The 27,095-nt window shown below is 41.7% G+C and overlaps 2 protein-coding genes and 2 non-coding genes across 6 annotated transcripts; all 4 read right to left on the bottom strand.

The window, feature by feature from the left end:
- Positions 1-6: 6 nt before the first annotated feature.
- Positions 7-8,072, bottom strand: RIT1 (Ras like without CAAX 1). 2 transcript variants are annotated; one of them, XM_004388501.2, is made up of 6 exons: positions 7,388-8,072; positions 6,765-6,911; positions 6,574-6,630; positions 3,688-3,761; positions 3,271-3,462; positions 7-1,998 (listed from the first exon to the last, which is right to left on the bottom strand). In XM_004388501.2, exons 2-6 carry the CDS (start codon positions 6,868-6,870, stop codon positions 1,768-1,770), a joined length of 660 nt encoding a protein of 219 aa, XP_004388558.1. In that variant the 5' UTR covers positions 6,871-6,911; positions 7,388-8,072; the 3' UTR covers positions 7-1,767. The 2 variants fall into 2 exon arrangements, with proteins under 2 accessions (XP_004388558.1, XP_023598315.1); XM_023742547.1 differs by lacking the exon at positions 6,765-6,911.
- Positions 8,073-8,219: 147 nt separating this feature from the next.
- KHDC4 (KH domain containing 4, pre-mRNA splicing factor) lies at positions 8,220-24,057 on the bottom strand. Of its 2 annotated transcripts, XM_004388502.3 has the most exons (14): positions 23,950-24,057; positions 23,240-23,456; positions 20,522-20,650; positions 20,078-20,157; positions 18,858-18,910; positions 18,431-18,594; positions 17,497-17,708; positions 16,857-16,917; positions 15,760-15,817; positions 15,267-15,520; positions 13,312-13,485; positions 12,037-12,149; positions 11,338-11,429; positions 8,220-10,224 (listed from the first exon to the last, which is right to left on the bottom strand). In XM_004388502.3, exons 1-14 carry the CDS (start codon positions 23,985-23,987, stop codon positions 10,025-10,027), a joined length of 1,845 nt encoding a protein of 614 aa, XP_004388559.1. In that variant the 5' UTR covers positions 23,988-24,057; the 3' UTR covers positions 8,220-10,024. The 2 variants fall into 2 exon arrangements, with proteins under 2 accessions (XP_004388559.1, XP_012414592.1); XM_012559138.2 differs by lacking the exons at positions 8,220-10,224; positions 11,338-11,429; positions 12,037-12,149 and having other exon boundaries at positions 13,376-13,485; positions 15,267-15,419; positions 23,950-24,031.
- LOC111822801 (small nucleolar RNA SNORA42/SNORA80 family) lies at positions 14,553-14,690 on the bottom strand. The gene has a single exon (XR_002825910.1). It is a non-coding gene; the product is annotated as a small nucleolar RNA SNORA42/SNORA80 family (small nucleolar RNA).
- On the bottom strand, positions 18,062-18,190 carry LOC111822799 (small Cajal body-specific RNA 4). Its single transcript, XR_002825908.1, has one exon. It is a non-coding gene; the product is annotated as a small Cajal body-specific RNA 4 (non-coding RNA).
- Positions 24,058-27,095: the final 3,038 nt, after the last annotated feature.

The raw sequence follows: 27,095 nt of genomic DNA, 5'->3' as shown, positions 1-27,095 counted from the left end.
TTCTTTTCTACCTTCATGCTTCTCCAAAGTGCTAAGGTTCCTATAAGATTTCTGTCCTGCACAGAGTCAAACTCTGGGTCTTTCACTTCTGTGATGGCTTACGATCATAAAACGTAATTTATTTGGTAGCGAAAACGTTTCTAGGAGTTTTAAAAGGGACTACTACTCAGAGCTGAAAAAAAATTACAGCAGTCAATTTTCTTTAAACCCAGAACATATACCATTATTTATAGGAAAAACACAGCAACCTTTGTTCTCCTGCCTCTAATAAAAGGTGAAAGTAGTTGTTGGGCTGTGCGCTTTTTAAGAGTCACTACATACAGTCAGCCTGTTAAGAGTTTAAAGCAGACACAAACACTGCTTCAGTGACATTTAATGTTCCAGACATGACACACTACTCTTAGCACTTCTGCACTGAATCCCCATACATACCAAGTTCAGACAGCAAAATAATCCTGATTCTAAAACGGAGAACTCACCACCAGTATTTTAAGCTGTTTCTTCCTACGTCAATAGTTTCTCCCTACGCACAGGCAGCAAAGTGGTTTCTCTCAGGCTATGCTTTGTCAAGCCTCCAACAAATCTGAGGTGAACTTTGCAAGGTCCTGGTCAAGAACTCTTCAGTGGGAAACTCGATATGTGTGAATTTTAAAGTTCGAGACTGACCCATTACACAGAAATACCACAGGTGTTCTTGGAGCACTGACTGCAGTGGTCGTCGAAGGGAAGGTGCGGTGTAGTTTTACTCAGGTTCCTACTGTCTCTTCTATATGGAAAACACAGTCAGTCTGTGGGAGGCCGAAAAATCATTTTGCTAGGCCTAGCTCTTCTCAAGAGCACAGTGAAGCTAAGGGAAAGCACTAGGAGGCAATTAATGTAAGTGGGTCAGTGTGTACATCTCGGGGTGGGCGGGGGGAATCTGTGCAATGGCTGTCCAAACCATGAGTTCAGATAAGACAAAAGCTGAAGAGTCAATAATGGTTCCCAAAGTGTTTACCTTTAAAGGTAAAGAAAGGCAAAACCCTGAAAGGAAGATTAAAATAACCTCATAGGAGGACCGTTCACTGCATTTGACATGCCTCTGCTTGTTCTCATCCATTCCAGAACTTTGGTCAAATGCACACTTCTTAGAAAAGCCAGGCTCGTACTGGGAATGCTGTTCTGGTCCTCCCTTTTCCTAGCCAAGTCCCTGCAAGCGTATGGCCTGATTTTCCTGAACGGCATCACTTCATAATCTGCAACAGGAGTCGGCTCCACAAATATTTCCTGAACGTTAGCACTGATCTCAGTGAATCACCCTGCACAAGTTTTGCTTTGTCTCTTGGAAGGATAGTGTGAATAAAAAAGACGGAGGTCCTTCTCTGGGATAGTCCCATGAAACCGAAGTTAAAAGATAGTGTGATTGCACAGCAAAATAGTCCTCTGTGAGCATAATCAAACACATGGTATACACATTCCCCTTGGTAAAAACGATTTACACTAATCAATTAATATCAGCAATGGAACCCAAAGCATTGGTAAATCAGACTCTAACGTGACAATTCAAAAGTAGACAGTGCCCCACTGGGTTAATAAATCAGAATTAACTAAGACAATACTTTAAATACCACATCATTGAAAACTCCTAGCAGGCATGGCCCGCATCAGTTACTTTACAAATAATGGTCATAACAGGAGAAAGAGCAAGCACCATGCTCACTAACGCAGGTTACTGGACTGTTCTGACTAAGCACTGCAGTTCACAGGTAACTACCTCGTAGCTTCCCTTCAAGTTACTGACTCTTTCTTCTTCCGGAATGGTGACTTTAACCTCTTCCATACGCTGCTTTTGGGTTTAGACTTTTTCTCCATGGCCAGTACCGCCTCCTTTTCTTTCCTACGTATCTCCCGAACAAGGGCGTGGAACACATCATCAATGTAGTAGCGGTAAGCAGCAGATGTCTCAAAAAAGGGACAGCTGAATTCTCGGGCCAAAGCCAGTCCTTCTTCCTTGGTGACCTTTAAAAATGTAGGCGTGAGAAAAATTTATAGTGCTAACAGCGGAAAACAATTACAACATCCAAAAAAGTCAATGGACTACCTTAACAGGAAGAGAGGAATCCCTGGGTGGTGCAAAGGGTTAAGCACTCCACTGCTAGCTAAAAGGATGGCGGTTCAAACCCATCCAGAGACACCTCAAAGGACAGACCTGGCGATCTGCTTCCGAAAGGTCACAGCCTTGAGAACCCTACGGAGCAGTTGTACTCTGCACACATGGGGTCGCCAGGAGTTGGAATTGACTCGATGGCAACTAACAAGAGGAAGAGAGCGTCTCAACCCTAGAAACGGTCAAACAGAATATAGGGGATTGTGTAGCATTTGGGAGACTGGATCACACGACTTTTAAGGTTTCTTCTGCCTTCGTATTTTATGATTTTATTTCTAGACTATTCCAAAGGTAACTTTTGGGAACATGGAATAGTTACAGATATTGAATACGCAATCTTAATTTCTCTCAAACTTTTCATTTTAAGGAAGAAAAGCACAAGGCAAAGAGAAGTATACTTAAATTACAATATTAAAAACTCTTAGGAACTTAAAATGGATATATCCTATCATGGATATGCCATATAATTTCTCCTACTTTTGGACATCTAGACTATTTCTAATTTTTTGCTACAATAAACAGCCTGGCAATGAACATTTTATATATAAATCTCTGAATAGATTTTTTTCAAACAGGAATTAACTGGGAAGCATTATGAATTAACTGTCAAACTACTTCCAGAAGGTTTCTACCATTCACTGCTTCCACTAGCAGTCATGAGTGCGTCTGTTTCACTATACATTCATCTCTATACCAAACAGTAAAATTTTAAACATCATTCATTGCTAACTTGAAGGGTATCACATATTCTAAAATACTCTACGATTTCTCTTATTCTCCCCTTCCAGGGCTCATAACCCTCATCATCAGAAGTGTACCCTGTAGCCTCACCGGGGTTCCGGCTGTTATAACATAAACAGATATATTTCTGAGGATTTAGGAAATGAACATTCCAAGACTCTTCATTTACTATGTACTCCATTTGTCGTGTGACTTTAATCCTGTGGATTCTGCCCTGTAAACCGATTCTTATAATCCAGATTTTATCCAAAATGAAAGCAAACAGGGAAACTTTCAAGTTTAGGGAGAGGCTAATTCTGAATTATTTTAAGGCAAAGGAATCTATAAACAGAGTAACAAAAATCCCACACGATTACAGATAGCATTTTCTTCTCTATCCTCACCTGCCTTAGTTGTTTTAGGTCGGACTTATTTCCCACGAGAACCACAGGTGTATCATCAGTACGTCGAACTCGATAAATAAGCTGTTTAAACTCCCGAACTTCATGGAAACTTCGACGATCCGTGATGGAATAACAGATGATAAACCCTTCTCCTGCCCTCATGTACTGATCCCGCATGGCTGTAAACTCTGCCTAGAGGGAAACAGAATCATTAATGTATTGATGCCAGCTACAGCTACATACATGCTAGCTATCTAGTTCAGATTAAAAGAAGAGATATGTTGATTACCTGCTATCCTGAGACAGAGTGCATGAAAAATTAAAAGAGATGGACTAGTGATCTTCTCTGCAGAAGTCTTTCCCTCCCCTTTACTAAAGTGAACCAGCCTTTACTCATAGCATCCTGGGATTTAATACCTGCCCGGCTGTATCCAAAATGTCCAGGTTGGCAGGCTCATCGTCAATACGGATCCGGATTTTATAAGCATCTTCTACAGGCAGGAAGAAAGGTGTATTATAAACTCATAAATGCAGGAATAAATACTTTACTTTAAAACTCCTCTTGTGGTGAACTAGATTCCACCCAAGATCTTTCAGTGCCCAAATTTCCTCAGGAAGCACGCTAAAGCTTGCTAAATCCACTGAGGTAAGTGAATTGTGCCATCAACTAAGGTGGTTTTTTTTTTTTTTTCCACGTAGGCAATGAAGTAGTTTGGTCATAGCTTTAAATTAAGTTTATAAAACTTCACCTACAATTCTAATCTAAAAAAGGAGTCTGAGAAATTGCCATTTAAAAAAATATTCCGCCAGAAAACTAACCTTACTGTTTATTAAACATTTATTACATGCCAGGCAGTATACTAAGTAATTTACAAACATTAACTCATTCAACAGTCACAATAATCCACTGAGGTAGGTATTATTATCTCTGTTTTACAGATAATAGTAAATTCTAAAACATTAAATGTCTTCCCCAATCACACAATTAACTAGTGGTAAAGCCAGGATTAAAACCCAGGGCTTCTTGTCTCAAAAGCCTCACGGACTTAACCATACTCTATAAAAAAAAAAGAAAAAACCCCATTGCCGTTGAGTCGATTCTGACTCATAGCGACCCTTTAGGACAGGGTAGAACTGCCCCATAGAATTTCCAAGGAGCGCCTGGTAGATTCAAACTGCCGACCTTTTTGTTAGCAGCTACAGCACTTAACCACTATGCCACCACGGTTATCCACCATATGCTACAGTTCTCTTCATTTCAATATTACAGAAAAAAAGAAAAACCAGAACTATTTTATAAAGAATCCATATTGTCATAATTTCTCCTTTATTAAAGCAAATTTCTTTACGCATATTATTATAGTAACCTTGAAAATACAGAAAATAACAGAACAGAAAAAATCCACTCACTATTTCCATTACTCAAAAACAACTGCTGTTTACAACCTCATGTAACTTCTCTTAACATTTTTTTCTTGAATCCCTGCTTCTGACTTTTCCTCAGAGATGAAGAGTCCACTAAATCAGTGTTTCTCAAACTACAGGTCATGATCCATTAGGATTAATGAGTGGTGAATCAATTTCGTGGGTTGGGACTAGCACTAAAATAAACAAACAGAAACCTAAAATAAACTCGAAAATACCGGAGCGCATCGCATGCAGTGAGGCAGTTTCACGATACTTTCATTTTAGTTACCTATGCATATATGTACACACACAGACACACAGACACACATACTTTTGTATGTGTATGTGTACTGGTTACAATGTAAACATGTTTTTCTTCAATTAGCAGTCAGAGTTTGAAACGAATATGGTATCAAACTGACAACAACTAGAAAGATTAGATAGGATACTTAAGGGGCAGCGAGTTTATGTTAATGGGGGAGGAACAACTCCGCAAAGGAGGATGAGAATGGTTGCCCGATTCAAAGACTGTAATCAATGTTACTGAATTGTACATGTAGAAATTGTTGAATCGCTCTATGTTCTGCTGTGTATACTCTGAGCAACAACAACAACAACAAAACATCTGAAATAAAACGTAGTACATTATAAATTCGATGCGAGCAAGAACCGTATCTTTTTGGTCACAATGTCCCCAGGGTCTACCACACTGCTTGGCATGTAACAGGAACTCAAGAAACATAGTATTTGTTGTTAAATCAAATAATACAGTGTCAGGAGAGTGGCTGATGAGAAAAAAAACCGATCTGCTGATTTACAAAAATGTCACTCCTACAGGAAACAAATACATGAGTTTTCACTTTAAAGGATGGAAAAGCCACTTCTGGGTTTCTCAAGTAATTATCCTCAGCCCTAAACTGACTTCATTCTTTGAACTTCCATGACGGTTCAAATCCTTGTAAAATGTTCCAAATTTAATATAGTTCATTCAAAAAAAAAACCAAAAAAACCAAGAACTGTTTGTATTTTTCCCAATCCACAGAAGTATCTATTGTGTAAAATGACCACAGTGAAAGCTGGGTTACCACAGAACACTCACTGGCTTGGTGAAAACAGTGCAGCAGAGGCCTGACCCGATAGAAAGCCTCCCTAGAGACCTGAGGTCATGCGAAGAGTATCACATCCCGAAAACGCTAGCAATTAAGGCAGATGTTCTGCACACCACCTCCCCCACATTTTTCTTTTGTATTAGAACATAACTCCTTAAAACCCAACCTGATTTTTTATGGTTCAGTAATGACAGTAATGTTCTTAATCTTAGTAAAGACTTAACAACCAAAGACACAAGGCAAACGCAATGACTTTTTTACTCTAATAGGGTTTTGCCAACCATGGATATTACTAGATTACGAACTTCAGGTATAAGGAAGTAAATGAAGGGCACCAAGGATTTTAAGATTTTAAGAGTTCAGCAGGCTGGCTCTACTTGTTTTTCTACTTCCTTTTGTACAAGTTCAAACCAGCTGACTCACAGCTACATAGTCAGTCTCAAATCAGACTCTTAGGGAAGTGACAGCAAGAAGTTTTCCAATAAGTGCCCTTTAATCTTTTCCTTTAATCTGGCAATATCGTATACAAACCATAAAATGTGACAAAGAAAGTCCCATGAGTGTTCAATTAAAAACAGAGACTAAAGATGGTTTATGCACATACAGAGTTGAGTGAGGAGAAAAGAAATACTACCAATTGCTATGACCCACTTGTTACTAAAGAAATCTGAATCACACACCAAAAAATGTTCAAAACAAAAATAGTTAGGAATCATTTTCAAAACTGACATTCACCAAGACACTTTTATGGGGTTTCTTGGGAAATCTAACTGGTAATCTGACTTACCAATGGTGGGGTCATGATCTTCTGGGAATCGGTGGCTAATGAACTGCATGGTCATGGCTTGAAAACAAGAAATCAAAGTCAAAAATCTACACAAAGGCGACCCGCAGAATTTGAAGTATGCACATTGCATGACAGCAGTATCCCATTTAAGTATTTTTCATCTGGTCCAATGGAAGAAGAACATCACCTACCGCTCTTCCCCACACCCCCGGCGCCCAGCATCACTAGTTTGTACTCTCTGGAGAGTCCTGCGGGGCTGCTACAACCGCTACCCACTGGGCGAGTTCCAGAATCCATCGTCCTGGGGGGAATCCTGGGCTGTCCCAAGGAAAAGCCACCTAGAAAGGAGAAAACGTGATCCAGGACGAGACACCGTGACGACGGCCCTCGAGCCAGCGCCCTGCTTCCCGCTCTCCGTGGCCCGTCCGTCCTCGCTCCCCGCTGAACCCTGTGGTGGCCCTCAGGAACCGACACTCCGCCCTCTCTGCAGGGCTGCTCGGTCCTGTGACACATCGAAGGGCTTCCGCATCACTACTCTTCCCAGAAAGAAAACTAAAGAGACAAAGAAATTCCGAGTTTTTTCAGACTGACGTACCGCACAGTAAGGAGGGGGTGCCCAGCGAGCAAAGTGAGGTTTGGGGACCGAACGGCACGCCGCCCCTCAGGCCGCAGGGGGTCCTCTCAGCCCGCCGACCCCGCGGGCCCGCCCTCTCCCCATTCCCCTCGGGGATCCCCTCTCTTCCCCCTCTACACCTCCGCCCGCCATCATGCCCCCCTGCCCTCCGCTTGCCGCCCCGATCCCGGCTGCGCGTACCAGTCGGGACAGGAAGGCCACAGCCCGGCCCGATCTCCCACTTCGTCTGCCTCCACTCGCGGAGAGGCGCGGGCGCTGACCTGTGACCTCTCCCGCGACCGGGTAAGATGGCGCCACCGGCGGGAAGGGCGGGGCCGCCAGTGACGGCGGCGCCCGGCCCCGCCCCCTCCGGGGCGGGGCACCTCTCCCCCAAGTTCTCCAAGCCCGGTCCGCGCGCCGTTCACCACTGAAGCCTGGTGGTAGGGTACCTTGTTTTTGAGTTGGGTTCGAGTTGGTTCCAATTCAGAGCGACCCTGTAGGGCAGACTAGAACTGCCCCATGGGGTTTCCAAGGAGCGGCTGGTGGATTTGAACTGCCGACCTTTTTGTTAGCCCAGCTCTTAACCACTACGCCGAAGGATTATTTTCAGAAAAGTCAAAAGAAAAAGGAAGATGTATTAAGAAGGAACACACATTGAATAACTCACTCAGGGCTGTGTGCTGCTTGTGGAAACAAAACTAATCTGGCCAAATGTAATAAAAGAGAGGAAACTGGCATCAAATCTTCCCAAACAGGATTGAGATCAAAATGCCTGTTTAACAGTAGACAAAGGAAATTTCCTCCAAATGGGCAGCTGCAATGACTTGGGCTCTTGAATCAAGATTAGGTCTTGAAAGCAGATGTTCACAACACTCTAGTTATCCTTATTAGGGTTCTGTATGCATTTTAAACATATATATGAAAGGTAAGGTATGCAAAAGTCCAGGGGTGTTGTTTTAAATGACACCAAAATCTAGCAGGAAGGGCTTGCAAGTAGCCTTGAATGAAATAGTGGGCACTACCACCTTATTCCTCTACAGAGGTAGCACACACAGGTGCTGGAAGAAACTTCCCTTTTGTCTTTCCAAGAATAACTTGCATTTCCTTTAAAATTTGTGTCATTCACTCGGTTCCTCCTTTCCCACAAGTTAACTTTAAAAAACAAAAAACCCAGCTGCTGTTCACAACTCCATGTGTCAGAGTACAATTGTGATCCATGAGGTTTTTCAATGCCTGAATTTTTCTCAAAGTGCATTGCTAGGCTTTTCTTCCAAGGTGCCTCTGGGTGGACTCGAACCTCCAAATTTTCTGGCTGTGTTAATCAACCAGGAGAGCTAAAATATGAAAAAGGCCTGGCAATTTACTTCCAAAAACAAGTCAATGAAACTCTGTGGATCACAATGATTCAATCTACACTCAATCTTGGGGACGGCCCAAGACAGGACAGTGTTTTGTTCCACTGTGTGTGGGATCGACAGAGTAGGGGTTGATTTGATGGCTGCTAACAACAAAATTTGAAAATGGATAACATTTACCATAATCTCTAAAGTTTTCATCTGGATTTTAAGGATGTACTCTGGAGAGTCATAGAGTCATAAAACCCTTAAAACTATATGCAAACGTTTGGGTCCATATATATATTTTTTCTGGTTATAATTTCATCATTCTGTGAGTCTAAAGCTTATGAATTTTACTGTATGGCTGGATTATGGAAGAAAAAGAATACATAAGCCAAGCAGAATGTTTGTACATTTATTTACAATGAAATTAGGATCTAAATATTTACAACACATAGGAAAGCAGAGGACACGTTTATACAAAGCCAGCCTGCAAAGAATTAAAATGTGCAAAAATGACAGTTCAGTATCTCAAACTACTTCTGGTTCAGCAGACTAGCTCCTTCACTTTCACGCATCAATTATTTGATACAAAAAAGTTCTTTTGGCAAAACCTGTAATGCCAAGAAAAAGGACAAGTTGCAATTCAGTCACTAAGTCCACTATCCTATTGCGAACAGCCACATCTCTCTATTTTAGCTGCAACCAGTTCTGAGAGAGACAGACCACTGTGTTTCACTTCTGTGATGAGTTCCGACCAGCTTTTGGTCAAGTAGTTTTCTCTGACCCAGGTGAAGACAGGGAAGGAGCTTAGAAAGGCAATTTAAAACAAAGCAATGGCTATCTGAGACAAGTGTGCCTGAAGGTGCCAGCTCTGGATCATCCCGATAAAAAGACACAATGAAAAAATAACTTCATTTTCCTACCCAGGATCCAGCTATATCCAACAATATTAATTTAGTAAAATGGTATTTTCCAAAGAAAAAGAATCTAAAAATGAAATACGAATGAGAATCTCTTAGAGAATTAAGTAGTGAAAGTAAAGGATGGTCTTAAAATCACTTCCCCACTAGTAAATAGTAAGGCTTTGTTTGTAACCAGTTATTATCAAAATTGACTAAACAGTAGTAAAATACAAATAAAACTTTCTTCACGTCAGAGAAGGGGCTATTCAACTGGAAAAGGCTGGGCCCAGTCAGATGTATATGGAAATAACCCTGTTGGGATGCTCTGTTGAACAAGCACAATTCATCCACTGTTTAAAAAAAAGCTTCGGAGACAAGTTTGTGATTCTAAGTCAATTTTAACAGATGCTATGCCACTGCAGAAATACAGTTGTTTTAAAAAGAACACAGCCCCTTTAGGAAGGGGACACTGTATCTCTAACTTCCGCAAAGGTCCAAGGTGGTTCTCGGGACAGGCCCCAGAGTCTTGTTACATCAAATACATGCATTACTGCTAAAGAAAAGTCACTGAGGGTCAAAATTCTGGTCCATGTTTCCTATGGGGCCATCCAGAATGGCATCTGTTGTTTAGCTCGTGGCTGTGATGAAGGGTACTGATATCCCAAACTCCAGCCCTGTGGGAAACTACTTGCATTTTTATGACCTCCATGTTCCTCCTCTTCATCAGATGAATCTGCAGCATAAGCTACTAAGCCAAATCCCTTCTCTGTAGTTTTCATCTTCTTGGCTGGATAATCTAGAATAGAGAAAAACACCCCAACCCCATACCCCACCGAAAAAAAAAAAAAAAAAAAGATAATACCATAAAATCGTTAATAAAAAAAAGATGTTAATTTTAAGTGGTTAGTTGGACACCATTTTGAGGTCACAGGGTCAGTGGTCACCCAAAAACGTTGATGATCACACGAAAAACAGCACCAGCATCAGCAAATGTGAATCCACCAGAACCATGTAAGAAAACAGAGAAAGAAAAAAGAACACAAAAAAAAAAAAAGGAAAAAAAAAAAGGAAAGTTAGCAAGTGAGTCTCTAGGGGCTGATATTTCACCTTTTTTAAAGAGTTAAAAGAAAAGAAGTTAAGAAAAGAAAAAAAACTATTTTCTTCTGTTCATTTTTATTACGGCTCTAAGCAATGAACAAAACTCAGCACATGTACATCTACAGGATTTAGAGTTCTGGGATACTAAGAGACAACATTTCTCGTAACAGCCATAGGCTGCCCATTATCAACCATTAGAGCTACAAGAGGAGAAGTGGCTCAGTTCCCAATACAAAGAGAAATGATCTGTAGGAAGTCTCTATCAGATTACCTCCAGCTAGTCTGGCAACATAAGCAATAAAATTTCAAAATGACCAATCACTAGTATTTCCTAGGGTTTTAATGTCACTGATGTTATGTATAAAATATAAGTCACCTAACTCTTTTCTAGACACACAGTCAGTTGAAAATACCATAGTACCATACCCGTTGACGCTGAGTCGATTCCAACTCATAGTGACCCTATAGGACAGAGTAGAACTGCTCCACAGGGTTTCCAAGGAGCGGTTGGTGGATTCAAACTGCTGACCTTTTGGTTAGCAGCTGTAGCTCTTAACCACTGTGCCACCAGGGCTTCAAAATATAAGTTGCCTGACTCTTTTCTAAACACACAAGTCAGCTGAAAATAAAAAGCTGTGTAACTATATGCTCTCTGTATTTGGCGGGGGGGGGAGAAAAAAAAGGTGTTCTATTAGCCAGTAGATTACAAAGGTTGGATTAAACACTTGAATGAATATCAGGTTAGAAAACTAACAGTGTAAGACCAGTCTCCCTCAGTCACCCCCTGTTCCCCCGGCTACACCTTACTCACCATGGCTCCCTGTTAAGGTCCCAGACCCATTCCTTTCATCAGACTCTGTTTTTATTCCTGTCACTGGAAAGGCTGGTGGAGGCATCAACTGCCTGTTAAAAAACAAAAGGAAATTTTCTCTCAGACAAATTCAGTCGATTTTTAACTCATCAAACAGGTAAGAAGCTTACCCATTAATATGAACCCTGTCCACCAGATCCTTTAAGCTATCATTAAGTTTGTAAGAATTATAAGGCCTGCCTACATGCCAAAAATGGAATGAGCCGTTATGAGAGGTCAGTTCCCAGTTATCAAGGTTAATATACTAAATACAAGAAAGGATTAACGCATTGGACGGGAGGCTGGATTCGCAGTCGAGTACCTCCACCCATGACATTCTATGATCCCAGGGAGCAAAGAACGGCTCACTTGTGAAACACTTCTTACTGCCAACACTTAGGAAAACGGCCAGGATGCAGACAACGCAAGCAAAGGAAGACGTTTCAATAAGCAAGTACTGAACTACTCAGAGCTGAGGGTAACCACTGGTAAGACTGTGAAACGCGTATTACTGTTCTCCACGACTGCATCCCGTTACAATAAACCAGAGCTTGTTTGCTCCAAATGATTTCAGTCAGAATGCTGAAGCCCCTGCAGCACCGATCATCACTATCACTAATGGTGCAGAAGACGTCTGAACATATTCATTTATGAACTCACCTGTCCCTCTCTCGCTCTTTGCCTGAGGAACTTGCCGGCTTCGATCCTGCACCTTCAATCTCACTCTGACTGGAGAAGCCTGTACCTAAATTAGTCATATGAATGGGTCCATGCTATGAGCAGAAAAATACAGTGGCATTAGCAAATCTACAACTGCTGTATTGGCTTCAGCTCCTTAATGTAACTGTCAGGTGTCTCATCTTTCTTATAAATTGCACTACATTAAACTGACATACATAGATCTCTGGGATTTTGGAGTATAATGGTGGTCAAAGCAGGCATGATTTTCTTTTGGTCAGGGATGCTGTGATTCACTCTGTTATATCTCTCTGTTTTCAACCGACTATCCATTACTCAACTGGTTTGTCTGACCTAGTTATAAACTATAAAACGCCTCAGAGTTTGCTTCAAAGAATGCTTTAAGAGATTCTAGAAAAAGCAATCGTGCTTCTTCTCTGCTAAAAACAAAGCAAAATTGCACCAAACTACACATTTTAATCATCTTTTTTAATTCTTCAGTGTCTGTACACAATTATATGTGTGCACAAATCAGTCTATTTCTGGCAATCTTTTTTTTTTTTAAGAGGGACATAAGATTGGAAGAGACAGGAGTAGAAATCATCCTCTTTTTCAGAGGGAAAAGTAACAAATTTAAAGCCATAGTTTTAAATACAAGCCACACAAACTGGTAGAATGGTAGCTTTTGATGAAATCTCAGGAAGAAAGAACTATGATAGGCTTTCAAGAGTCTGTTGTATGAATGTCCCTGGGTGGTATAGTTGATGCACTCAGTTACAGGTATGCATATACTCAGAGGTGCATCAGAAGAAAGGCCTGGCAAACTACTTCTGAAAAATCAGCCACTGAAAATCCTATGGAGCACAGTTCTACTTTTACACATACGGAGCTGCCATAAGTCGGAACTGACTTGAAGCAACTGGTAAACTGGTTGTATAAAAAATAGGAAGTACAGAATTCTACAGAACTCCTTCCAGATGCTATCTATAGAAGACTTCTCTCTAGGTGGGGAACTCTGTCTTCTTATCACAATGACCTAATTAAACCTAAGAAAACACCCACCCGAAGGGGAACACTCATGCTTTAAATTCATCCCCCAAGTTTGATAAAAACCTAACCTAAATGGATTCCAGAAAGCAGAAATCCTAGTATTGTATTGGGAGGACTGTTGACATAGATGTGAATTTTTCTTTCTTTAGAGGGAGCATACAGTAGGAGGTTAAGATGAGCAAAGCAAGACAAAGTACTTTATTTAACCTGGTATCCAAGAAGTCCAGACTCTCGCTCATCTGGCAGCTCTTCCGTGAACCGTCTCTTCTGTGCCTGAGGCTGAGGTGGGAGTGGGGGCTGGGGCTGGGGCGGGGGCTGGTGCCCAGCAGGCAAGGCAGTTTTGACAGGAGCAGCAGGAATAAAAGGACCACTCAGCGGACTCTGAGACAAAAAAAGAGTATGAGAATGCTCAGCTAACAAACAAGTAAACAGTGGTTAGAACATACTTTAACGATCGATTACGTATCATAGGAATCTGTCATCCTCTGGTCTTTAATTTCCTTCCTGTAAAGTTTGGTGACGGTATCACCTAGCCTTCCTACCTTCACCCTAGGGGAAACGAACCTGATAATCTATATACAGTACTACTTCGAATTCTCAGGAAAAACCTGTAGTGTCATTTGAGGTATTGGGGGCAAACATGCCCATTAACAAACAATAAAAACTCCACCTGCGTACTGAATTCGGACGACATCAGCACCAACATTCACTTATTTAAAGTCCTTTTATTAACGTGATTAGCTCTTTACGTGTCATAACTGCTGCTAATGCTTGTGGCAAAGGCAACCTCATTTGTCACTTCCATGGTTATAAAGCTGCCGTGTCAAGAGCAAGTTTGTCTAAGGTTTTAAGACGTTATTCCAAAAAAAAATAAGGGATGTGCAAAAGAAAATACGTATTAGAGAAAAATAAGCACTTCTAAAAGAACAAATCTATTACTATTAGTAACAGCTAACATTTATCGACAGTTTGGCTCATCTTTACCCACTCCTGACAACCCTCTAAGATAATATAATGGTGTCTATTTCATATACAAGGAAGGCAAAGCCTGGATAGGTTAAGTTACATCCCAAGCTCGCACAGCTCAATGAGATAGCATGACGAACCCTGGCGGTCTCTCTCTTAGACCCCAGTTCTTAACCACTTTGTTATACTGCTTCCTAACTACAAAGGAAACGTGACTCAAAGCTAGGGAACTATATACCAAAACCAAACCCACTGCCGTCATGAGTCGGTTCTGACCCATAGTGACCCTGTAGGACAGAGTAGGACCGCCCCATAGCGTTTCCAAGGAGCAGTTGGTGGATTCGAACTGCTGACCTTTTGGTTAGCAGCCAAGCTCTTAACCACTATGCCATCAAGGAATTATAGCTCGGCTTAAAATGTAAAATAATTATGACTAGGGACCATACGCAGAATTTAGTTCATAAACCCCCTTGTTTGTCTTACAGTGTACAGCTCTCATCAGTGCTCACAGCCCACAGGATAAGGGGGCTGGGCAATGGTTCGAGGCTGCAGTTTATTCTGGCATGGGTACACCATGAAAGACCCACAGAGAAGGGCCCACCATAAATCCATTACCATGCTCTTATCGCTCTCTTCCTAAAATTTCAGTTTCTTATATAATTTGAGAAACACAGAGCAGCATTTGTAATATTTAACTTTGGAAAGTTAGGAACACCTGTACATGGTATATTGTTTCTTTCTAAAATCAGAACTGCTAAGTTCCAGTCATTCAGAGACGTGGTATAGGCCGGCTCCTTCTCCTTAACACCGCAAAGCCAAGGGTGGGCAAACTATGGCCCACGACCGACTCCAGCCCGCCATCTGCGTTCGCAAATGAAGTGCTTATTAGAACACTGCCATGTTCACTCATGTAGGTAGTGTTGATGGCTGCTTTCATACTGCAGTGACCAAGTGGAAGACACCATACGGCCCTTTACTACAAACTTTAGGATGATACACACACATGGACACACTGTCCCAAAGTATTCAGGTAGTCTGGGGGTGGGACCACAGGAATCAGACGGTAGGAAAAAGATAAGTCTCGTGTTCCATGATTTATTTCTGAATAATCAACACCACCAGCTTTCCCTCCCACCCCTTGCCCGCCCGAGTCTTTCCTAGTTCACTGGTGGCACGTCGCATGTCCTGCGGCCTACCTGTCCAGTGCTAGCTGGGGGCTGCACTTGTGTTATCGGGTATTGTGTTGGCACAGGTGGGACACCAGTAGGTAATGCTGGCAGGACTCCAGGTGCCAATGAAACAGCTGGTGGCACTAGGCTTGGTACTCCATAGGGAGGCTGAGCTGGCTGCTGAGGAGGGGGAACAACAGGGTAACCAGACTGATAGCCATTGGATGGATAATATGGTGGCTGAGGAGGGACACTACTTATAGCAGAGGGTTGTGTATAGCCTGAGGGGGGAAGAAAAAAAGTGTTTAATCAGCTGCAGCAGAATGAGACATTTTAGTTGAATATTAAACTTAATCTCTAGGGAAGAAAAATACTGAGGCAAGAATGACTTTCCCAGTTACCCCAGGGTGAAGGAACGGGAGTGCCCTGGTACGGTTAGTCTAGCCTCAGGTATCAGCATTTACACATAATATAACCACCCATTTTACAAATGACAGCAAATCCTCCAAGACATACACACCTGGCAAGGGGACGGCAGTATTAACCTGATTCACAAATCTAGAGTATTCAGCATGAACCTGGAAGAGAGGGAAGAACAAATTAACAGGGCAGTCTCACGTCACTCTGTATTTCTAAGGGTCTGACTGTACAACTCTAAGACCAAAGACGATAGGAATTTAAACGTTTACATTAAAATGTTTCAATCGAATTTAGACTTGTTTAACATAACTCGTAATAAGGCACACCTATAAACTATTAAGCCAGGTTTTAGGAAAATCAAGAGCGTGGATAACCCTAAATCCCCCACACCAGACCCAATTCTGGGGTACGAAATCATTCAGAGCCACCAAAATTGAGCAACTGGGAAATTTCTAAGCTGCTAGTATAATTATGAGAATTCGTGTATTTATTTATTCAACATTTAATGGGTGATCACTGTTTGCCAGTGATGCTAAAAATATAAATAGGATGGGATTCTTGTATTCTCCCCCTCCAGTTCTTCATTATAAGCATCCTATTAAGCCCACAACTTCAAGGAGCAGCAAAGAAAAAAACAGGGAATGGCCAGGGAAGTTATCCGGTACGAGGGTTGGCAAATCAGGTTATCTGCTTAGAAGCAAAGAAAACAGCCTCCCAGTGGGGTACCCTGAAATGCCAAATACAAGGCTGCACATACTCGAAACCATACTTCCTTTAGATGCTATAAAAATAGCCACACAGTTTTAACTCTCAGTCAGCTGCTTATAGAATAAAAAGGACAGATAATCAAATAAGCAATTATTCCAAAGGCACTGCTAATTGGTCTTAAACTACTGTAGCTCGATGCTTTAGCTAAAGCTAATCTTAAAAAAAGAATTTAGAATGCCCATCAAACAGCCTGACCAAGATTAAAAGTGATGTCAATAACTGACAACACTGAGATTCTCCGGTACTGACATACTGCAGACTTCAGAATTCCATACGGAAATTGCTCCTGAATAAGAAATGCATGCAACTGTAACGTTGGCTAGGTGAGCCTGACTTCCTCAGAGAGGATGCTAGTCACCAGGATGAGAAAAATAGCTAAAACACACCCCAAAATGGCAGAGGCTCTTCTGAAAGAGAAACATAACTCACTGTTTGCAAGAGATTCTCGCAGAGCTTCTTGGCAGCAGCGAGGCCTTCTGGTTTGGGATGACTGCAAAGAAGCAAGAACCAAGAATTTAAAGGAGAGAAAAATAAAGGACACAGAATTCTGCCTTCACTTTCATGCTATTTTATGATGACTTCAATACATTCACTGTAGCTCAAATCTAAGCCCCTGAAAATCACAAAATAGCATCATGTAAGCCCTTTTAGATATAACTAGTATCATCCCACAAGCATTTTATTGGCCGCTTTGTCTGAGTAACAGTATTTCTTGACATAAAAAAAGGCTATTAAAATTATTATAAAATGTGTTTAAACTGTCATAGGTTTAAATGAAACTTATCTTAGGCTCATCACTGTTTAAGGTCAAAGACTTGTATAAAACCCAAGGCCTTGAATACTGAAATCATTCTATCAGATGAGTGTTTAAGGGCTTTCAGAGACAATTCCACCTTCTAATTCAACAGCTTTATTAACTAAGGATCAAGTGAGTATTCCTAGTGTTTAACCTGAATCCCTCGTTACTACGAATGAAGCCCATTTTCTCTTGGTCCATCGGAATCATTTCCACCTGCACCAATCATCAGCTGAAAAGGATTAAAACGTTCTCTGTCCCATCCATCCGTACCTGATATAAATATACATAGGTTCAAAAGCTTCTCGGCCAGATGCTGGCTCTATGCAGCCCGAACCTTTGCCCCGCAGGAAGACTTTGGCACCTGTTTCAATCTGAATGTGCTGCAAATAGGAGCAGCCTGGACCTTCCACCTTCTCCTTGACATTAAAGGTGGGCACAGCATGTTCTAGACCCACGAATAATTTATCTTGAACATAATGCATCTGGAAGAACAGAACACCTCAGATTAAATAGAGAAGTAAATCCTGATCTTGTAGAAAATTATCTTGTACAATACTTTAATCCCCCAGATACTTTCAATCACTTCCAGAATAAGGACCCCCTATAATTTCTAGCATGAGCACATAAAAATAAACTCTATCGAGTAGCTTCGTTTAAATAAGAACTACATATTCCATGTCCCTACTTACAATATGAACATTTTAGTCTGCTCAGCAAAAGATGTCAAAGAGGAAAAAACCCCACAAGATCCAATATTAAGCACTACACCTCCCCGACAGTAACACATAGTCAGTAAGAAATTCTAGCACACAGAGTCTCCTGTAAAAACAGCCTAGAGTGTTGGGCAGTACAGTCAGCCCTGTGATACTCTCCAATACGGGCTGCTCTCTCCAGCTCTTTTTTCTAGGAGGATTGTATCAGCAGAGTCTTGCTTCATCAGACTCAGCCTTCTTAGTCCTCCAGTTCCCGTCAAGTTCACAAATACAAATTCAAACCACTAACTTGAAAATGTACAATGCTTATACCCTTTGATCCTATCAATCCTCTTTCTAGAACATGTCACTATGAAGAGATGTGTGGCTCAGGTGTTCGTTACATCTTGGAAACCTAAATGATCCATTAACAGAATATCAACAGTGGGTAACTTTCAGTTTAGAATTTCAGGAAAAGATACGGCTGTTAATGATCCCTTCACAAAACATACCCCTGACTGGAAAGGAGGCTTCTGGCTAACAGCTGGAGACAGCTGCGTGATGGGTGCTGGCTGGTGATAGACAGTGACTGTTGCACCATTAAAAGTTGGACTTGTCCCTGTGGCAGCCTTCACCACCCCATTGGTAATAATTTCTTTGATTCGGTTTACAGCTCCTAGGAAAAGACACAGATAGTAAGAGACTATAGCAAAGAACTGAAGAAAGTGACTAGGGCCCAATGATAAAGATAGGACGATGCTCAATTACCCAAGCATTAATCCACTGTATGGGTTACTCTCCAAGCCCCCATGCACACATTTGTGTGCAGTGCATAAACAAGAGTAAGAACAGCCATCAGGGAGTTTGTCAACTTATTACACAGAGCCCTGCATTTCAAGCTTCACAAAAAGTGACACACGAGCTAAAAACATTACTTACTATCCACTAATTCCCGCGTCTGGCCCTGAACATGAAGATATAATGGTCGATCCCTATAAGGAGAAATATAAAACGATTATCACCAACTGTCATGTCCAAAGGAGCCAAAAGAGTTCCTAACTCTGACTTGTGATGTTTAAAATCTCCAAATGAAGAAACCATACACGGGAAGGAGTACTGGTAGTTAGTTTCTTCAGAACATGGTTTTCTAGCCGTGGAACAAATTTTTCTTGTTGTTTAATGTTAACTGGCCCAGATAGGGATCAAATCTGCTCTTACGGACTCATTAATTAGTAACCAATCGATTGAGATAACTCAATGTTCACGAACAGAAGAATTCCTCTTTATTGGATGCCTAACAGGTTATACGCAGATGTGTTCTTAGCTATTTAAATTATTGAGACACATTTTTAAAGGCCCACAACAACTAAGAACACACTCTTTAGATTCTAAATGTAAAGGCAGCACAGATTTTGACTGTAACAACGAGGTGGTCCATAACCATACAGTTAGTAGAATACAGTAGATAAAAAAAAGAATGTGTTTAAATAAAGACAAAACTCCAAACAGCAACTAGCACATAGATAATACTTTCATATTTGGCTTTAAAATATACCCTTGGTTTCGAGTGGAAGCAGATTTCACCTCCAAATCATATTTAATTTGAGCCAATGTTAACAATGCTATGTAGTAATGCCCCAAGTACCTGTCACCTTATAGTGGAGAGAAGCTCAATCATTAAATAATGGAAGAAATGAAGCTGATATTACATCTTTACATTGATATTAAATCTTTACATTGATAACCTACGACCTATAAGCATCATAGAGGCAATCAGGAGTTTGATAAAAAGACGCGTTTTTTTTTAAAAGGGAGATTACAACAAAATATGAGCTCCTACGGGGGAAAATGTTTCCATAGGGGGTAAAAATAGTTTAGAAATATACATATTAAATGTTAACAATTATCTTCTTTTACACTTTCTTGTAATTTAAGTTCCCTCAATAAAAACATTGTGAAATGAAAAACCAAAATGCCATAGGGAAAAAAAAAAAAAAAAAACTGCCAACACTTCTCACACCTACTTGAGATGCCCGGGATTCTGCTTTATTGCATATATTCAAGCATCATTTACATATATTCCCCAAGAATGAAAAATATAAAACTAATGTGAGTCATACACCCAACCCTTCCCCAAAGCAGAAGATAAGCATACACACCCTGGTCCCACTTTGGCCTTCTCCTCAGCTGTCATGAACCTCCCTCGAGTTGACACTGCAGCCCCACTAAGTCTGCTGATCTACAAAGGGAAATGTTCTATTAAAAAGATGATGTGGCAATTGGTTGATTTTAAAGGCAGACAGCAGGATAGCATTTTCCCATTCATTCATTCCACCAAAAAGGTAGCAATTAGTTCTAATACTTGAAATTTCAATTCCATTGTTTCTTACTCAAACTAACCCAGGGAATTCACTCATTTGTTTCATTACCTTCATTAAGAAGAAGTTCCTCCAAAGTTAAATTAAATCTTATCCTGACTTTAGAGACTATGACCCAAACCCACTAACAAACATCTGACTCCTGTTTGTGTTCAGAGGTCCTGTTTTTCGGAACCAACATCTACCCACCATCTTCCCCAAACAAGAGGCCCAATTGCTCCACACCTCATCTTGAGTCTGTCCTCGAGTCAGCAAGTTCCTACACGTGAGAGGCACATCATTGATTTCTACTTCAGCTACCACCAGGTCATCCTTGCTTTTATTGCTAGTCAGGCCTTTGCCAGGGGCCTGAAGCTACAAAAAGAGAAAGAAATTAGATAAAGTTTACATGATGGAATAATATCTGTTAGTTGTCCAATTTACAACTACCCTTCCCAAGTCCCACCACCTCCCTACCTTTCCATTCACCTGCCTGCAAACACACTTGGAAACACTCTTCGGTCATTCTTCATAAATGAAATACATGTCGCTCAAACAACACCAAAGTAGTCAATTTACTTGAAGGCCATCATCAGATTTCTCTGTAACCTTGGCCATGTATGTATTTTTATAGCCGTTTAATGAAAGAAACTCTGTGGTCAAGAAGCTGCAACCTCCAAAAGGAATATTACAGAGCCAAGTTATGATGCTTTAGAGCTCAATTAACTGGCTGTACGTGTAGTAAAACACAGGGTAGAGTCCAATGCCTAACAACCCATACAAGCCATCCATGCAGTATTTGCTGCCTTTGTGCCAAACTTAGTCACAGCACATCAAATTCAACTAATTCGATCCTCACAATGATCTCCAGAACCCTTCAACTGTATCTAATTAATTCTTCCATCACCCTCTATTACGGACATACAAAGAGAATGGACAAAAAGCCAAGGAAGGTCCTAAGCCTCATCAGGTTTCCCTCAATTTAAACTACAGGCAACTCCAGATAGCTGAATTTGAACTTTACGTGAAAGAGTTTTAATTGTGAGATCCCCCACCCTGGGTACCTTCCACCAACGTCTAGCAAATCTGCTCAAGAAGGTAAAATACAGATTACTTCTCTGTGCATTAGACACATTTTAAAAATGTGGAGGCAAAACTAAACAGACTCAACATTTCCACCTTTCCTTTCTCTAGCACCTTACAGTACGCACTTATCTCGTGGAATCCTTATGACCACCTTTAAAGGTATACATCACTGCTGTCCAGTAGAACTTTCTGTGATAATGTAAATGTGCTCTATCTGAGCAGCCCAGTATGGTTGCCACTAGTCACGTGTGGCTATTGAGCACCTGAAATACAGTTCATGTGACTGAGGAACTGATCATTACATTTTATTTAAACAAAGTGGGGCTAGGGCTACTGGATGGTGCAGGTATTATATTAGTAACCCCATTACACAAAACTGAGGCTCGGTGATGTCAACACCACACAAGCAGTAATTGGGGGTTCTGGGTTTCAAAACCAGGTCTTCTGATTCTAAATCCAATTATTGATGTACCATGCTGTCTTCTGCTGAATTTAGCTATCATTTTAAAGATTACTTCTTAGAGAACAAATATGATCTAAATTATTAACATCAGTATGAACAATCTTAACATTCAAAGAGCATTCCACCTTTGTCAGTGGGCTTTTAACTTTCCTTGTAGACCTTAAAAATGGACAACTGACTCACACAATCTTTGCAAACCATAAAAATACCCGGATCAACTTGCAGTTCACCAACAGTTCTGAATACTTAAGCACCCAGGTAGCTTACGGCCTACTGATAAACAGGCTGTAGAACCAAGGGGAAGGCTCAACCAAGGTGTGCATTTTCAAGCACAGAACTTACCTCTTCACGTGTTACCAAAGCAAATTGTAACTTAAGCTAAAATATATTTTCTCAAGTAATAATTATAGTGGACTGGGCTGCCTGGAAACATACTGAATTCTCCAACTCTAGAGGCTTTCAAACGAGCTAGATGACCCATGGTCTGGGTGACTTACCGAGTCAGATGCGGGCACCTACCACTTAACAGATCTTGGACTAGCTACTCTGTATCATTCTTGAGCCTAATTGTTCACCTCTGTAAACTGGTGACGATAATCTATTCCATAGTTCTTGTAAGGATTTTTTTAAAAGTGCAAAGCATTCTAGCAACACAAACAGCCACTGTAATTATTATCCTGAAGGAGTATTCTTGCACTTTACGGCAAGGTGAACTAACGCCTTCTAGCTCTAAAATCCTAATTATACCAGGGATTTTATAAAATGACCAAATCGTTTCCTCAATTTGTGCAAAAACAACAGAACAACCCATATACAAACTGTTCATCCATTTGGTTGAAGTTTAATTGTACTCAGTTAAGGAAAGGGTCGGGGAAAAGGAGGAGGACCCTCAATGAGAAGGACTGAAACAATGGGCTCAAACACAGCAACAACTCTGAGGATGGTGCAGAACCAGGCAACACTGCGTTGGTTCTATTGTACATGGGGTAACTATTGAGTCAGAGCCGACTCGATGACACCTGACAACAGTTAGTCATTAAGTCAACATCCACAGGTCTAATGAGAGACAGATGTTCTTTTAGAGCTTACTTTACTTGAACTTCTCTTTTGACTTCAGAGAAAATGCCCACATACCCAAAACATACATCTTTTAAATGAATATACATAGAACTTAAACCGAACTAAGTGAACAGGAACAAAACAAGCTATCTGGTCCATAAAAATGTAATCAGCCCACTCAAAATTCCTTCAGAAAAACAAGTATGACAAAATGCCATCTGGTAAATTCCAAAACTAAAGGATCTTTAAAGTACTGGACCACCGCTTTCCCTTCCATTAACCCAAATGATGGTGAGATAAGGTAATTACAAATCACCCCCACGCGAACTGCAAGGAGTCCCTTCAACTTCAAGTACCTTCTCAGAGGCATTCTGAGTTGGTTTCAGCTTCCCTTTGGCCATGAGCATGGCATTGATCTTGGCAGCTACCGCAGCAGCGGCATCCAAGGCTCCTGAGGGAGCAGCCGTGGAGCCCCCGGGGCTTCCCCCACTGCTGGTGACCTCCCCACCTGGGGCCGCCGGTGGGAGGAAGAGAAGGGGGGCTGGAGCTGGTTGGTCCCATTTGCTGCGGCGCCTACAGGAAGGAAAAGACAAATATTTAAGCCCCAAACTTTTCATTTATATTATTCTACCCTTACTGCGACTTTAATACCCCCATTTTCCTTCTATCCTGTTCCCTTTACTCTTCCGATCTTCTACCAAGTCTGAAATTCCATTTCTCCTTAAATAGACAATTAGTGCTGTATTTCCCCAAATCCCCACTTTTTTCGATCCTTTCCACTTCGTCACCTCTATGGAAAAGACTCCACTCTGTCCCACATGCCCTCGTTTTCTCCCTCATCTTGGCTTGCCCTTCCAAAAGTCTCTGCTTCTCTCCTCCCTCTGCTTCCCACCAACCCTTTTCAGAGGCCTCAGGCCTGCTCACAATCCTTCTCCCCAGTAGTCCGGCCCTCCAATCCGTACACTTCCCGCTTAAACGCCCCTCCACACAAAGGCAGCTTCCATGGTCCCTCTGCCTCTCCCGTAACCCCACGCTCACTCCGATGCCCTCGCCCAAAAAGCCTCACCCGCCGGCTCCAGGATGCGTCGCGCTCCCCGCGGACATGGCGACCGGCTGTGCTCAACCACCCGCCAACTACCCCGCTACCACCTTCCCGTCATTTCCGCCCCCAACGCCCTCACGCACAGTCTCTTCCGGTCTTGCGACAGAGCGGTTCCGGTGGCAATGTCGATTCCGATTGGACTGTCGGTGATTTAAAGGCGTCTGGCGTCGTCTGAGACAGGTAGGGTGTGATCTTCCGGCTTGCGGCTAACCCTTGGGAAAGATGGCGGCTATGTCTCATTTAAAAGCAGAAATGGGGCGAGGAGAATCCATCTTTGTTGTGGGCAAGTTGGTAGACAAGAAGGCAATACGCATGAGTGAGGAAGTAAACAGGTTTTTTTCGCTGAAATTCAGCTATGTTTATGTGGCGTTCTAGTTTCTGGCCTTCCCGCGGCTTTTACCCACTTTACGGTTCAGTTACCTATTTAGGAAAAGGGAACTGATAGGTTTCACAGGCATTTGATGAATTTCTCTGGCTTTTTCATTTCTGTGCGCCGAGCACTGCTTTAAAAACGGGGTATAAAGATGAGTAAGTCGTGGGTCTTGCCTTTCTGGTACTCGCAGTGTGGCGGAGTAGGCACGGGGGCAGTTACATATAATAGGGTTGGTGGCAGGATGGTTAAAGCCCTCGGCTGCCGACCCCCAGAGGTTCGAACACACTAGCCGCTCTGCGGAAGAAACGAGTGGCAGTCGGCTTGCTTAAAGATTTACAGCCTTGGAAACCCTGTGGGGACGCTGTACTTTGTCCTGTACGGTCGCTGTGAGTCGGAATCGACTCTATTGCAATGTTTTTGTTTTTTGTTTTTAATAATAAACAAAAGTATAAGATAAAATATTCAACTTGGTGGGGCGTCTTAAGGGATTTGCGGGAAGCAGAAGCTAAATAAGCCGGGTGAGGGCTGGAGACGCTGTGATCCAGCGTAGTTTATGAAAACAGCTGTTCTGGCATCTACATACCTACGTTTGGGCTAGCTGGAGGAGGCAGGGCAGCTCATGAAAGGACCTGAATGCCATGCTAAGGAGCTTGAGTTGGTTTTGGAGGCCAGAGGTTCCAACATATGAGGTGTCTTAGAGCTGCAAGGAGTCTCTACCAAAGACCAAACCCATTGCCGTCTAGTCGATTCCAACTTATAGGAGTCTCTAGATCGAAAAAATATGATGCTATTTTTCAAATAACTAGATCCTGATATGATTAATAAAAGAGAAATTAATTTGAAAGCCAGATTTGTAGTTTTTCCCAATCAGCGTTTAATAAATGGCCCCTTGCAGATTTGAAACACCACCGTTACCATATATGAAATGGCATATACAGATATAATGTTTCTGCATTTTTTCCATTCCATTCATCTGTTCCTTTGCTATAATTTTTTTTTTTTACTGTACTTCAGGTGAAGGTTTACAGAACAAATAGTTTCTCATGAGACAGTAGTACACATATTGTTTTATGACATTGGTTAACAACCCCATGACATGTCAACCTTCTCCCTTCTCGACCTTTTTTTTTTTTTTTGGTGAAAATATACATAGCCAAAGATACACGGTTTAAAAAATTCCTACATGCACAGTTCAGTGACATCGACTACACTCTTCCAATTGTGCTGCTATTCTCACTTTAGATGAAGGTTTACAGAACAAAATAGTTTCTCATTAAACAGTGCACATGTTGCCCTACGACAATGGTTAACAACCTCACAACACATCAACACTATCCTTACTCAACCTTGGGTTCCCTATTGCCATACTGTTTTGATTACAGTAACCCAATGCATGTTTTCCACCACTCATCTGTCAGTTTGTCGTACTGTGGTGACTTGTGTGTTGCTGTGATGCTAGAAGCTATGTTACTGGTATTTCAAATACCAGCAGGGTCACCCATAGTGGACAGGTTTCAGCAGAGCTTCCAGACTAAGACAGACCAGGAAGAAGGACCTGGCAGTATAATTCTGAAAAAATTAGCCAGTGAAAACCTTATGAAAAACAGTGGAACATTGTCTGACACAGACGTGGAAGATGAGCCCCTCAGGTTGGAAGGTGCTCAAAATAAAACTGGGGAAGAGATGCCTCCTCAAAGTAGAGTTGACCTTAATGACATCGATGGAGTCAAGCTTTCGGGACCTTATTTGCTGATGTGGCATGGCTCAAAATGAGAAGAAACAGCTGCCAACATCTATTAATAATCAGAACGTGGAATGTACAAAGTATGACTCTAGGAAAATTTGAAGTCATCAAAAGTGAAATGAAACCAATAAAGATTGATATCCTAGGCATTAGTGAGCTGAAATGGACTGATAATGACCATTTTGAATTGGACAATCATATGGTCGACTATGCTGGGAATGACGGATTGAAGAGAAATGGTGTCGCATTCATTGTCAAAAAGAACATTTCAAGATCTATCCTGAAGTACAATGCTGTCAGTGATAGGATAATATCCATATATCTACAAGGAAGATGAGTTAATATGACTATTATTTAAATGTACGCACCAGCCACTAAGGCCAAAGATGAAGTGCGGCAACGGGCCCTGCTCTTGGAATTCACTTCAGGATGATGGAGAACTTGCCAGCTAGCTGACAACACCTTACAGGGTTGGGGCAGTGTCCTCCAGGAGGCTGTATATGCTTTAAACCAGCATCCTGTGCTGTTTCTCTCATAGCCCGGATTCATGGGTCCAGGATTCAAGGGGTGGAAATGGGAGTGGCACCACTCACTATTGCCCCTGGTCACCCACTGGCAAAATTTTTGCATGCTGGCCCCACAATCCTATGCTCTGAGGATCTAGAGGTCTTAATTCCAAAGGGAGGAATGCTCCCACCAGGAGACACAACGCTGATTCCATTGAACTGGATGTTAAGAATGCCAACTGGCCACTTTGGGCTTCTCTTTATGCCTCTGGATCAACAGGCAAAGAAGGGAGTTACCATACTGGCTGGTGTGATTGATCCTGATTACCAAGGGGAAATAGGATTGATATTACATACTGGAGGTAAAGAAGAGTATGTCTGCAATGCAGAAGATCCCTTAGGGCGTCTCTTAGTACTGCCATGCCCTGTGATTAAGGTCAATGGAAAACTACAGCAACCCAATTCCGACATGACTACTAATGGCCTA

This window comes from Trichechus manatus, unplaced genomic scaffold (genome assembly GCF_000243295.1).
Source record: "Trichechus manatus latirostris isolate Lorelei unplaced genomic scaffold, TriManLat1.0 scaffold00213, whole genome shotgun sequence".
NCBI lineage: Eukaryota > Metazoa > Chordata > Mammalia > Sirenia > Trichechidae > Trichechus > Trichechus manatus.
The sequence above is the reverse complement of the archived record's forward strand: the minus strand, read 5'-3'. Positions and strand labels throughout refer to the sequence as shown.

Bases quoted from the DNA above. Each gene is read 5' to 3' on its own strand.
- KHDC4 (XM_004388502.3), bottom strand. From the start codon at position 23,987: ATGTCCGCGGGGAGCGCGACGCATCCTGGAGCCGGCGG. The intron at 23,457-23,949 runs GTGAGGCTTTTT...TCCTTCCTGTAG, and splicing joins ACGCATCCTGGAGCCGGCGG to GCGCCGCAGCAAATGGGACC. The intron at 20,651-23,239 runs GTACTTGAAGTT...CTCTTTTTGTAG, and splicing joins CTCAGAATGCCTCTGAGAAG to CTTCAGGCCCCTGGCAAAGG.
- RIT1 (XM_004388501.2), bottom strand. From the start codon at position 6,870: ATGGATTCTGGAACTCGCCCAGTGGGTAGCGGTTGTAGCAGCCCCGCA. The intron at 6,631-6,764 runs GTAGGTGATGTT...CTTGTTTTCAAG, and splicing joins CGGGGGTGTGGGGAAGAGCG to CCATGACCATGCAGTTCATT. The intron at 3,463-3,687 runs GTATTAAATCCC...GTTTCCCTCTAG, and splicing joins TTTTGGATACAGCCGGGCAG to GCAGAGTTTACAGCCATGCG.